The 14294-nt window shown below is 40.9% G+C and overlaps 1 protein-coding gene across 2 annotated transcripts in view; it reads right to left on the bottom strand.

Moving 5' to 3' along the window:
- The window catches only part of Kiz (kizuna centrosomal protein), a 98970-nt gene that overhangs the window by 18638 nt on the left and 66038 nt on the right, over positions 1 to 14294 (bottom strand). The window contains exons 7-11 of one of the 2 annotated variants that reach the window (XM_032904354.1): positions 14154 to 14230; positions 10141 to 10308; positions 9418 to 9480; positions 2994 to 3077; positions 198 to 284 (exon numbers count right to left, since the gene is read on the bottom strand). In XM_032904354.1, the coding sequence (XP_032760245.1) occupies positions 198 to 284; positions 2994 to 3077; positions 9418 to 9480; positions 10141 to 10308; positions 14154 to 14230 (479 nt within the window). The remainder of the gene's footprint in view (positions 1 to 197; positions 285 to 2993; positions 3078 to 9417; positions 9481 to 10140; positions 10309 to 14153; positions 14231 to 14294) is intronic. The other variant, XM_032904355.1, reaches the window with a different exon arrangement.

Below are 14294 nucleotides of genomic sequence, written 5' to 3'. Positions count from 1 at the left end.
TGCTGGACCCCACGTATCCAGAAGTGAGGGCCTTTCTAAATGCCTGTCTGCTAAGGATGAAAACGTCCTTGCTCACTCAGACTCAGTAATACTCATTACAAAGCAAACTCTAAAACCATGCTTCTCTAAGCACCGTCCTGGTGTCTGCCCTCAGTCCCTTGCCACAGGAGTCAAGTGCTGAATCGACCCCAACTTACTTGAAAACTGACTTTCAAATCTCTCTTCAGCTTGATTTGAATTATCCTGAAGGGTAGACTTCTTCAGTAACTGGTAGGCTTTGGTTTCTATAGATGAAGAAAAGCAAAGAAACATTCTACTTTCAATTGTTCATCAGTGTTTCTTAAATTCCTCTTTGAGGCTAACATTTCTCAGAAGCACGGGTCCCTAATTAGGTCTCTCTATAAAGAGGTACACATTTCTCAAATGCATGGTTTCCCTATAAAACCAAAATCTGTAATTTTCTACCTCTACCTCACAAGTGTATGTCTTAAATAAAAATTGAGTTACACCTAAATTTTAAGACTCTGGGATGAACTTTAAGAGTTCATTTCAGACCACAAATTTGTCATTTCAGTGGATCCATGTGTAGATTCATTGTCAAAATCAATAGCTTCTCTCTATTCTGACCTCGAAGAAGCAGCATCCTGGTAGAAAAGTCACTGGGCTCCAGGCCCTGATTCTCAGGTTCTAATACTAGAGTGTGGGGCTCTGAGAGAGGGGAGAGAGAACGCAAAGATCTCAGGAGGGTTAGAGGCAGACCCACTGGGCAGGTTCAGTGAAAAATCTACTCCCTAGGGCTGAGGAGAGGGTGGCTGCCTACAGAAAGCAAAGCTAGGTGCACAGAGGGATCAGCAAAGCTGCAGGCAAAGGTACAAACGGGACTCTAGGGAAAGCGCTCATCGAAAGGGCGAGGACCTAAACACTATCTGGAGGCTCTGTGAGCCCTGAGATGTTAAGTGATTGTGGGCCAGCTTCAGACTCTGCAGGCAAGAGTATACTATTTGCTAGAGGTTCTGGAACAGTGAGTGTAGAACCCTCCCAGAACAGTGTAGAAGGCTTAGCCAGGAAGCCAACTTCACAGTGCAAAAAGGCCAAACAATGAATATGACTTTTTTTGTAACTTGGGCCCTGGCTCTTCAGGAAGGAAACAAAGAGAGCAAGGAAACAAGCAGTTAAAGTTGCAGTGTGCCACTGCCTTGCCAATGTGGTTACAATGTGAATGGGTAAGTGAATATAGGAGAAAAAGTCAAATATAAAAGCAAAAGTAAAAGCTAGCCTGCTGTAAACACAGGACTAAGAGCTTAAGAATCTAAGCTCATCCTGGATGCAAGTGAGGCATAAATCTGAAAATCCGAGGACTAGCTGTAAAAGGCTTGGTGTACACTGTAGCCTGTGCCTTGGAACTGCAGCGAAACACTTCTCTCATTTGTAATGTTAACCACTCAAGAATTATGGGGTAATTAAAATGATTAGATGAATCCAACATTTTTAAAGAAGTCAATTCTTTTCATATACAGAAACACACACACACACACACACACACACACACACACACTCACACACCCTCAAGTTTTCGGTTCTGAATCCTGTAATCAAGCACTATTATATATTCAATTCGATGTCAAATTTTCGCTTAAGAAGTAGAAAATATTGCAGTTTAAAACATACAAGGCAAGGAGTGTACATCCCACGTAGTATCCAGCCAAGAGATTAAAACCTATTCTGTTTATTAATTCCGTGCTGATGACACAATGAGATAAATATATTTCCTCTACTTTGTTACATAAGCTGCCAGAGCCCAATCATCCATCTTCCTGCAAAGCTGAGGGATCACTAAGAGGGTTTTTTTTCTTTTTGATATGCATTTTGGGTCTAGAAAATAGAAGCAACTAGAGAAAAAAAAGGTGAAAACCGTGCTGAATAAAGGGGGTAGGACAGAGAGGACGCTGAGGAGAGGGGAAAGAAAAAGCCTCAACTTCGCATCTTTTATTCTCTTTTATATGCAAATGTACACCTGCTAAAATACTCCTAAATCTACAAATAAAAAGAAAATATCTGATGAACAAGTGCTTTTAACAGCCCATTACAAGATACACATGTGTTTCCCCAGCCTCTAAGGAGTGTATGGAGGCAAGGAATCTGCCCATTGCTTTTGCAGAAATCCTTAATAAAAAAAAAAAAAAAAAAAAAAAGAGAGAGAGAGAGTTGGGTCTGGAAAGGAATAACAGAGTTGGGTCTGGAAAGGAATAACAAAGGGAGACACAGACAATACTATCACCGCAGCAAGGGAGCCAGACCTTGAACCCACAAAGAACCAGGGCGTTCAACTAAAGATGTTTAAGTACTGTTCCTATATGAAGTGGGCAGAAATTCTAAAATTAAAATTGAAAAATGCTTTCACTAGAAAGAATGCTACGGTTCTATTTATTACTTTTTATGTATTTCTATGCACGCTAAAATGTTTTTTCATGTTATATTGGATGCACTGACAATGAAACAAACTCAGTTGCTTTTGCAAAAATAACATCAAGAGCAAAATGGTATTTCTAAAATTAATTCAAAAGACATGTGTTATCACTTTAAGCCCATAAATCAGTTATCTAATAATCTGCTCGAATAAAAATGAAAAAATTGAATATGGGTGCCTTTACAATTTGGAACATATAACAGATGATGCTTATATATTAAGATTTCAGGGAAAAAAGGCCACATGTCTCTGAATGTGGGCAGACTCAGCACAGGTTTACGCAAGGGAAATCTTCACATCTGAACTTCCAGTGCTAAACTTGCCCACCAGGAGCCTTGGGTCAGTGAATCCACTGTGAGGTTTCTCTATCTGTTTTCCCCATGAGAGCTGCTAATACACAAGGAACACTCCTAACTCACAGGGCTGCCTGGGGCAGTGTCAGAGAAGACATTTACATTCTAGTTTTAATTTCTGTGAATCAACTCAACAATTAAACCAGAAGATCAATGCCAGGCTTGTAACTGACCTTTCATGGCTGTTCCCAAGCTGAACGGAAACAGTTCTGAGGGTACTAGGTCTGCCTCTCTGTGTCCTTCCGTCCCATAGCCACCTATCCAAAACCAAACATGGATTAAAAATAGTTGGGAAAATGCATTAGTATTGGGTATATACAGACTTTTTTCTCATCATTACATCCTAAATGACACAGTTATATAGCATTTACATCATATTATGTTAAAAGTAATCTACAAAGTATGTGGAAGCTGGATGGAGACTATGGAAACACGAAGCCGTCAGGTGTGACAACTGTACCGCTTGCTGCTTACCACTGTCTCATCAGAGGAGGTTCATTTCCAGTTCTCAACCACCAGTTTCAGATCACCTTGAGTGATCTCTGTTAAAAGCTGGGTTTAATGGCAAAGTCCGGTGCTTTTCCTTATTTCCCATAGGCTCATGCAAGCTAAGTAGGAGCTCTACCAGGAATAATGGGTATGAGGTGCCACAAATGCTAGTAATGTAAAGTATCAAGAAAACCCTTCTCAAACCCTATAGTGGGCTGAATACTGCCTTCTTTACCTCCAAATTCAAGCCCATTCAAACCTCAGAACATGATCTTATTTGGTAATAGATTGCTGTAGACACATTAGCCCAGGAGGGCAAGATGAGACTGCCCTGCACTTTCACTGGACCTAAGCCCAGAGACAGGTGTCTGTTCTGTAGGAGCAGCGGACACAAAGACAGAAGGGAGGCGGTGTAAAAGCAGAGGCAAACATAAACCTGAGGAGACGCCATCGCAAACCAGAACCACTGGGAAGAAATCCTCCCGGAGCTCGGTCTGATGGTACCTTGGGCTTTTGCATCCTGAACTGTGACAGAGTAAGTCTACTATTTTTGTTTTCATTTTTGGAATTTTGTTGCTCAGGGCGGCTTACTGTTAACGCCAATGCTTCTTGTGCTGCAGCCTGTTGAGGATCTGGGACTACGAGTGCAGGACTCTGCAGCTGGTAAGCTTATGGCCTCACCATCATAGCAACTTGGGAGAAACAATGCTCCCCTGACTCCCGATTTTATCAAAATGTCTAAATCCCCACCTCGTTCTCAATTTGAATTGCTTGTGTAAAATAAAGGCCTTTTTACAAACTGACCCACAGAGCCTCTCCCAGCTTTGACACTCCACAATTCTCAACCTAGAAACTCACTTGGATGTGTAATAAAAAGCTTGTGCCTGGGACCTACCTTGGTTAGTTCTGATGTATCACAGTACAGAAAGCCCACATGGAATTTTACTGCATACTCACGGGGAGAATCTCTCCTCAAATGCAGAGCACTAACCAACAGCACTCCTCAGAAAGCTCTTTCTATTCTTTACATCCTGGTTAAAAGCCTCTGTCCCCCACCTGCAGGCGGCAGGCAATAGGCTCACTGCAGAAAGGCAGAGGCTGACAGGCTGACTCCAGCCTAGAGGCAGAGGTGCTGACTACCATGGAGAACAATACAAGCAATGATGTCCTGGTTTTACACTCTTTGGAAGTTCCCTGACCCAGGCACTACTAATTCTTTCGAGTAAAGCACTTCTTGGACAATGCAAGAAGAAAACATTTTTCGTGAACTTGCTGTCCTGGAGGTTATATGCCATAACACTTGGGTGGCCCAAACTTGTCACTGCATTCTTTCCTTCCAGGGTAAATCCAGTCACCAATGACAACCTGGCCATTGTATATTTTCAGCTCCCTTTCAGCTTGGTATAAAACAGAAATTGTAATGTTTGGGGAGGTAGTGTCGGAACCCGGAAGCCAAGCAGCACCCTGCAGGTAGATGCTGACCTGTACAGCCTCTCCACAGTGCTCCAGTGTGACGACTATAGAGCATTTCAGCTGGCCAAAGAGTATTGAGGAGGAAGGGCACAGCGAAGCAACACTTTTAACACAGCTTGACCATCAGAATTGGTGTTAAAAGAATGAGAGGCTGAATGGACATTCTTAGAGGCTTAATCCTCTTGAGATAAAAGCCGACAGCCCTTTTCACATGCAGCTTAAGGAGATGAGTTTTGCCAGGATGGGCACGTGGGGTGGGAAAAGTGGTGGTGGAGTGAGTGACTGAAAGAGATACTGTTCTGGCCTGAATCAACAAGCATTTAAGGAAACTCCTTAATTCCCCATTTTTATTCATTTGTTTGACAAATTAAGGGTTCACTGTATGGCACATACTACATAAGGTGCTGGGTTTCATGATTTAATATAAGTTGTATCATTTGCTTAAATGCAAGCTTGGTACTGAAAGGCACATTGGTGTAAATGCAAATAAAAATGCTATCACTGTAGATGTGCACACTTCAGAGGGACATGTTCTCTCATAATCTTACTAAGCATCACTTTCTTCTTGTTTGCATGATTCCAGGAAAACTGACCATAACATCCTGCATCCTTCACATGGTTTCAGAGGTTCAGCTGTACCCAGGCCTGTCCCACTTTATAAAAAGCAAGCCTCTTAGTAAGGTGGTGGCAAGCTGCTCACTTCTCTAGGTGTAGCCGAAGAGAAAAGAAATGTATGGCTGCTCATCACTGTTCCCAGAACACCCTTGTTAAACTCCTTCTTTTGCCATGATATACACTGAGGTCTCCTTGACCCAGATGCCCTGGTACAGCGAGCTGCCTTTCTGCTACTAAAACGAGAGTCAGGGCGGAGGAATGGAAACACTGAATCCTCAAGTTGGATTCCACATCCACTGAGCTGGTTCCAACCTTTCTAAGTTTCTGTTTGACCAGCAGGATGAGTTACTCAAGTTGAGTCCTAACAGACTATTAAGAAAGTTAGAAATGATTAAGGCTGACTGTGGGCAGGGGCAGTCTTTTCTGTCCTTGGTATCCCAAGATTCAGTCCAAGTAATGGGCTAAATATATTAAACATATTAAGTGGTGTATTATCTATCATATACAGAAACACATTTATAGATGTAACATTCTTTGTTTTATATGGATTCTTTAGTAAGAACACTAGACAAATAAAAAGGGGTAGACTGTTAACAATAGGCTGGTCTGCGGGAATACTTGTACACTGGGGGATAGGTGCTGTACAAGGGACAGTCCACATAAATCCTGGGGGGAGAAAACACTTTTTCTATGATGACTAATGAAGCAGATGCCTTTGGAGGGATAGATGAACTCTGCTAAGGCGGCTTAAGTTTGGGAGCATATAAACAAGTGAGAAGGGGAAGTGAAGACATTAGAATGTTGGTTCATTGATTCCCTTAGTGTACACTGCTAGTCACAGCCTCAGCATGAATGAGTGGCATGTTCTATAAACAAATGTTCCTTCTACAGCCTTGCTGTGGGTCAGGTTCTCAGCCCAGAATCTCATACCTGGAAGACTCCTAGCTTTGTTTTATGAAATAAAGAGCTAGAAAGTGCCTTTGTTACTGATCTACACTCCACAGTTACGCACAGTAAATGATAGCAGTTACTTCTCAAATATACAGAGAGAGCTAATGTGCCCTTCTTATGTTACTGTCTCAAGACTCTTATTCTGAGCACAGTGGAACATCAGAGCCTTCCACCCACCCTGGAACCTGACTTGGATTTTACCTTGCCCTCTTGCTTCCCTATATCCTTCTAAAATGAATGCAAAGCAAACAGGTACACAGAGAAAGAGCCACATTGAAGAGCATTTCTGGACACCAAAGTTACTATTATAACTTTCTGGTCAACCCAAGGGAGAGTTTTATCAATAGCTTTCAATCTTAACACTCCAATGTGATTTGATTAGAGTTGCCCTGAGTCTTATTAGAAAGCAGTTTCATCTACCAGGGAGGTTCCCCCAAAAAATGGGATGCAGAGAAACAACAAGGATCATTTTAATGTATTGAGAAAGCTGGTACAGGGGCTGGAGAGATGGTTCAGAAGTTAAGAGAAAGTTGATATCCCAATTGGACCTGCTATTTTTTTTTTCTTTTCTTTTCTTTTTTTCAGAGCTGGGGACTGAACCCAGGGCCTTACGCTTGCTAGGCAAACGCTCTACCACTGAGCTAAATCCCCAACCCCCTGCTACTTTTTTTTAAAGGTCCCATATATGAACCTATGTGTATTCCATAGCAAGTTTCTCCAAAAATAACAAAAGAAGTGTTGCTGGCTATTAAGAAGAACTTCAACCAGCCTGGTCTATACAGTGAGTTCTAGGACATCCAGGGCTACATAGAAAAATCCTACCTCAGCAAACAAACAAGCAACAAACAAACAAGGACTTCATTTTCAACTACATGATATATTGTAAAATCACAGTTCACAATTTTCAGTTTCCTTTAAATTCTTCTGAGAGCCTTCAACATGATCCTATATATTATGTACGCTACAGAAAACCAAAGAAACCATCCAGGAGTTGGCATCAAAATATGTTATTTTCCTAAGTATTTTCTGAACAGGGGTGCATTTTGGATAATGCTGAACTGTCCATCAACACTTAGGAGACAGCACATCAGGAAATGCCTGCTGACAGCTATCATGTGGCCTCCAGAAGGATGTCTAGCTGCCTTCAGTGTGTTACCCTGTCACGTTCACTCCCACGCCCTGAGTTATAGAGTGAATGAGGGTAGTGTCACTGTGATTCCTTGGTGATGGTGCCTCCAGCAGTACTGCTGAACTCGCTCTCTCAAGAAATTGCCACCTGAGAACACGGCTAATGATTTGACTCCAGAAAGGTATTTTTTTTATTCATCAGAAGAAAGTCTTGGAGGATTTCTGAATGTTTGGATATTCCAGGTAGTCCATAAGGAACACCCTTAGTGGTGAACTGCAGGCTAGCTCCTGGGACCTTACTGATCAAGGCTGTAGGTCTCTGGCTCTTGTGCCAAGAGGCCTTCAATGAGTCTATGCTCTCAGACGGAAGTTTTGCAAGGCATTTGAAGCACTTCGATGTGAACCTCATGGGAGGCCCCAGGTGCTTAGAAGAACAGAACAGCGATGCTACAGTAAAAATATCTTAAAGTTTTCTGGGACTCCCGTGCTATGTTTGTTTGTTTGTTCGGAGACAGAGCTTCTCTGTGTAGGCCTGGCTATCTGGGAACTTGCACTGCAGATGAGACTGGCCTCCAACTCTGAGATCTCCTTGCCTCTGCCTTCTGAGTGCTATGATTAAAGGCATGCGTCACGACCAGGCCTGACTCTCCTGTGGTATTTTATAATGGCTAATGCTTCAGTATGCTAAGGCATACTAAAGCATACTATTCTCTGCCAACTATTGATAGATGGAGGGTGGGCTGTTAGAATTACCGCCTATTTTACCTAAGTTTACAGATGATCCTTTGTGATCACAGGCTTACCGTCCTAACTGAAATACATTCAGAGGCCATTAACGACTTCTGTACTCAAAAGTAAATATAAGAAAAAAGATAACCAAATGACTTCATGGCTATCTGGAGCTTAGGGATCATCTACAATTCTTCTTTTAACAATAACAAAAACAAATGAACAAAAATCATAGGGAACCCTACCAGCAGTTCCTGAAATTGACAAATCAGAACATAATGAACATTATTGGGAAAAATGATTAAAAGTAAAGAAAATCTTTTTATAATGGAATGAAATATTATAATACATAGTAACTGTTTTGCTGTAAACTCCATTTTTGAAACAAGAGTTCATTACAGAAACTTGAGCTTAAAAATTAATCATCATGCCATGAAATGTATTACCATAAAGCAAGCCATTCTCTTTTGCTTGTAAACAAGAACAAAACAACCTCATATGCAGATGCATGCCTCAGTACCTCAGCAACGGTGTGTTTATGTGTATAAATATTTAAAGTCAGACCTTTGAATTTATAATGAAGCAACATACCACTTTACAAAATAAGGATCTAGTAAATTTAGATGTACAACAAATAAGGTTCCGTTCAGAATACTAATTGCTGCTTGTTGATATTCCAAACCAAAAAAAAATTGTAATGACACAATTCAGATTCCACCTATAAACACACGTAATACATGTGCAGATCTTAATAGGTCTTGATGGATGAAGCATGATTAGTGAGAATTTTAAATCGCTAGACAGGCTTTTGTACCCGAGGCACAAGCAAACTCCCTATCTAATGCATTTTTAAAAATAACAGTTTGAAGTTCAATTTCCACAGGAAAAGAAAAAAAGTAAAATTAGAAACACCTACAGTTTGTCATCTAGTCTCTTACCCTGGCCAAATGACATCTTCTCGTGGCTTCAGGTGCTGAAAGACTGTATGATGGGGGATGCTTACAGACCGAATACTTAAAATCGAGATGAGCTCAGTGGGCATAGTTGTTAACCGGCTTGGGTTATGCTAGCACAGCTTGCATACAGAAGGTGAGTGCATTCTCCTTCCACATTGCTAAGTCACTGGACCCAGCAATGACTAACCCTTAATTCTCTGATCATGCAGTGAGACTGCATCCTGTGACTGAAGCTCGTAGGCACTGGTACCTTTACCTGTGACTGGGACCGCAGCTGGGCCTTCTTCCTTGCTCTCATCTCCACAGCCACTTGAAACTTCTAAAAAATTAAAAACATTAATAAATGTGTTTCAAAATTATGAAAACAGGTTTGTTCTTCAGTACTGGGGGTGGAACCGAGGGCTCCACATATGCTGGGCAAGCTCTCTCCCACTGAGCTACACTCCTAGCCCTGCATGTTTTAAGATTTATTTTATGTGCAAGAAGGTTTTGCCTGCATGTATGTATGTGTACCATGTGTATGTTGTGCCTAGTGCCTGTGGGAGGCCAGAAGGGAGCAAGAGTAAAGGACAGCTTGAGCTGCCATGTGAGTACGGGAGCCGAACCTGAGTCTTCTCCAAGAGCAGCCAGTGCTCTTAACCACTGAGCCGTCTCTCCAGTCCCTGTACGTGGAGTTTTAATAGAATTCTTCTATTTTTTCACTATTTCTTCGCTTACAGTTTTTGTTATCTAAAAGGTACTGCTAGCGTGAGTGATCAGCTTAAGATTTCTTAACTTTATTTATTTCACTAGACGCTCAACAGAACTACACTCAGGGTTTCCACTGAGAACATACACATAAACAGAAAGGTACCATAAAACAACCAACATACTATGCATATGAAACCTGAGATGTGCTTGGCTAGCCTAATGCCTTGAGAAAGGATGCTGCGTTGACTCTGAATGCCTTTTTGCTGTGGACACTGCACACAATAGTTACCTTGTTCCCTTGTAAGAACACTGTTGAGACGCAGGGCGGGTTTTGCTTCCTTTATTCCATTATTGTCATTCAGAATAGATGGCATGCTGCAAGATGATTCATTACTGTGAATAGCTGACCTGTGGTCACATTCTTCTGTAAAGACTTTTTTCAATAATGTTGTTGCCTACAGTGTTTCAAAGAAAGCACAAAAAAAAAAAAAATCAAAACAAACTGGAACCCTGTTCTCTTGCTCTCAAAGACTCACATTTAAAAAACAATTTTAGGTTAAGCTTTACTTAGAATTTAATTTCTTTCCTGACATTAAAATGCCCTCAAGATCAAAATAGCAGAAGAGGGCAGAGGGAGAGAGAGAACCAACATGAAGCTGGGTGGGTAGGGAGGTAGGGAGGATTTGGGAAGAGTTCATGATTAAAATATTTGAAAAACATTTTAATTAAAAAATAACATCTGGTTGTTTTCCAACACAATTTAATTCTGTACAACAATTTTTATTGACAATAACGTTTTTGAAGACTGAATCTTATGTACTATACAAATGTCCTACTTGAGAAGTAGGTCTGTGAAACGAGATCACCTCTGTTTATCTGAGCTAGCCTATCCTCCCTTTTTTATACACAGAAGCAGACCCTCAGACCTCCTTTCTAAATGGAAGATTAATTCTCTCACTGAATGAATCCTGATTTCTAAATATGTAACAGAGCATTGGTTTAGGAGCTGGCAACAGGTCTCGGCAGTTAAAAGCTCTTGCTGTTTTGTGCTGAGGGCTTGGGTTTAGTTCCCTGTACCTACATCAGGCAGCCTGTAATTTCAGTTCCTGAGGATCTGATGCCCTCCTCAGACCATTGCAAATGCTGCTTGCATGTGATGCACATATAGGCATACATAAACCTAAATAAAAATGAATTGAAGAAATACACTAAGCAAAAAGATAACTGATCTGTTCATGAGTCTTCAACTTCAGCCACGGATGAAAGGCTACGCTTGCCTTTGAGTCTCCTGAGTATCTGGAAACACTCACATAAAACTATGCTAAGAACAAGAGGTGACTATCTAGCAGACAACCTCTATCACACTGTCGCACTGACAGAGTATACACTCTCTATTAGAGAGAAGTGATTTGCTCTATCCTGGTAACAGTGATGGTGACCTGTTGATTGATGAATATAGAAAATATGGGTAGTGTCCACCCAATCTGCAAGAAATGGGCCTAAGACATCACAAGTCAATATGACTGGTAGAACTGGACAAAGGTCCTCAGGTTCCATGGAGTTGACTGTCTGGGTAACAAGCAATTGTTCAGTAAATAAAAAGGAAACAAGTAATTCTTAGTGATTAGCACAGCTCTGATATGAGGGTCTCTGAAGCAAAGAATGGGAGCCCCAGCCGGGGCGTTTCACTCAGAAGATCCTTTAAGGGTCCTGTCCTGGGCTGTAACACTGCTGCAAGGCCTTTGCCTTCTGACTTTCTTAGGTGCATCTCGTGGATCTGGGCTTATGGTAGAGGCTAGAGAAACTTGTCTGGGGTAGTGTGTGAAAGAGTTGTACTTCTTGCCCAAAGGGCCTGGTGTTGGAAATTCACTTTGTGGCAAGCAGGAAAGGGAGGTTCATACTGAGGCAATGCAATGTGTGAGTGGAGAGAGAGAGAGAGAGAGAGAGAGAGAGAGAGAGAGAGAGAGAGAGAGAGAGAGAGAGAATTTTACTGGGGATTGAACCCTACCACCAAGCTATACTCCTAACACTATTTGTAAATACTTTAATATTAAAGGTCATACCTCATGTCAAAGGACTGTTTATGGACAGTAGCATTTTTCTGTTTTACATTTCAAAGTTTTGTTTTTGTTTTTCTGCTTGTTTCTTCTAAGAAATGACAACTAATTCTAAAGAAATCTGATGTATATAAGGGAGCACAGCTCCAAAGAGAAACTAAGTGTGAAAGCACTTAGCAGAATTAATTCTCGTCTTTATGCGGACAGTACCACTCACACACTATTAATGCACAATGGCAGTGGATGACAGCTCCCAGATTTAACATCCTCAAAATGTTTCCTCTTGGTTACAGAGAAATATTTTCCAGTGTTTAAAGAGAAACACATGCACTGATACTGATCATATTTAAGTTAAAGGGAGGGATTTTATTTATGTAGCAATTAAAAGATGGAGAAATGATCACAAGAGCCAGGACATGAATATGGATGAGATATCAGTAAACGATTTATCATTTAGGAACTATGTCTTCTGGTAAATAAAATCTGTGTGGGGGCAGGACCAGACCAATTCTGAGTGACATCAGAAAGTTGTTCTTCTGTGTCAACGTTCTCCCCTGTGGAAACAGACCTCATGAGAATAAAGGAGTGTTAAGCCACTTTGTGATTCAGTGACAACCTCAACTCATTTTGCCCACACATAAAGTTATTACAAATTTTTATGAATTAAAAGCACGTAGCTCAATTATGTAATTGCCTAACAGGTTATGCAGTGCTGACAGATCTTATCTGGTCTCCAGGGGACAGTGAGTTTCTATGGCTTTGGTCATGTGTTTACTCAAGAGAAGGGATTGACTAGAGCTGACAGCACAGAGACCCACAGGTAAACATAATTTACATGCGGGTGTTTAATTAGCCATTTGCCCAAGAGATCAAAGTAAATACTTCTAGGCTTCATTAGACTTTGATTTTTTCTAATGGAGCTTTCTTACATTTTCAAAATCACTTACTTTTAAGATTTTCTCTAAAGAGAGAGCTATTTAACCTATGGTTTCTCCTGAATATCTATCCTTTTTCAATACACAGAAACAACTCAGATACCCTAGTTAGCTAATCACAGAAGGGTGAGGAGGGCCGGGGATATGCAGTGAGTAATGGTAAAAGTGTGCTTAACATGAACAAGACTGAATTCAATTCCCAGCCCCCAGCCCCACCTTGCCTCCCTCCTTCCTCACCCCTCCCTTGCATGCACACGGGCACACTATGGAAACCAAAACAGCTTCAGAAACTACAAAAGCATTTTGTCCTGAGGTTTACAGGACATTTCATCATTTTTGTGATAACACTGTTCTTTGGAATTGTGCATTTCTTCAGTCACACCTACATGTTTCAGAAACTGCCTGTTTACTCCCATTTTTAAAGAAGAAAAATTCTAGTTCTGCTCAAAAGTCTGCAGCAGAGTTTCAAACTCTAGGAGATATGTAACCCTCTTCTGGCTTCCACAGACACCTACATTCATTTGCACATACCTACATATACAGACACCCACACATACACAATTAAAAATAAAATCAATTAAAAAAAATGGTTCTATTGCCTCATGTGTCGGGTTTCCTAGTCTGTTTTTTGGTTCCTAACAGCCTTTCCCTGTCATCCCAAACATTTTCTTCAGCCTCACTTTGTCAAAGCCTATTTCTAAAGGGTCACCTTACATGTCCTGAGACCCCTTCCATCACAAGCTCTCCCCGTTGCTTCTGCGTGTAGCTGAGCTCCCTTTCTGAGAGCACACATTCTTTGCCATTCTATTATGTGCACCCTGGTAACTGGCCTCAGAAAAGGAGGGACACATTTCATGTATTTCTTTCCTTCCAATGTATCTGGGCTAGTTCCTGTGTATAATATACAACAATGGCCAAAAACGTATTTGCTGGCATAGACTCAATGACTTTATACTACTTTATAGTACGGCACAGACAAAAAACCCAGAATGTTACAGATGTTTCTAAACTCTGAAGATGTTGTGGTAGATATATTTAAGCTACCTCTGGGACCTGAATTAATATTAAGTCAGATGTTGGGTCCTTCCACAAAATCTGTAAAAGATCTAAGATCAGAAAGTTAAAAATATTATCAGCCAGTTGTGCGCACCTCATTTACCACTGTTAACCATTTTTTCAGATGTTTATCATTCAGAATATATTATTTCCCCAAACAAATAGCCTGTATCATCTTGGAGTTTATTTAAATACAAGTTACTACTAGCCACAATCTTGATTTTGAAAGAAAATAGCCTCAGCACATACCTCTTCTTTAAGAGAATCATCATGTTCCTTCGTACACTGCCCTTGTGTCTTCAATAAGTGACAATCTGGTACTGCTTCAGCTCTGTAAAACAGAAATAGGGGAGACACTATAAATCTGTAAATATATGTATAAATGAGTGAATTAG

The sequence above is a fragment of the Rattus rattus genome, chromosome 5 (assembly GCF_011064425.1).
Source record: "Rattus rattus isolate New Zealand chromosome 5, Rrattus_CSIRO_v1, whole genome shotgun sequence".
Taxonomy (NCBI): Eukaryota; Metazoa; Chordata; class Mammalia; order Rodentia; family Muridae; genus Rattus; species Rattus rattus.
Note: the sequence above shows the minus strand (reverse complement) of the source record. Positions and strands in the feature narration are given on the sequence as shown.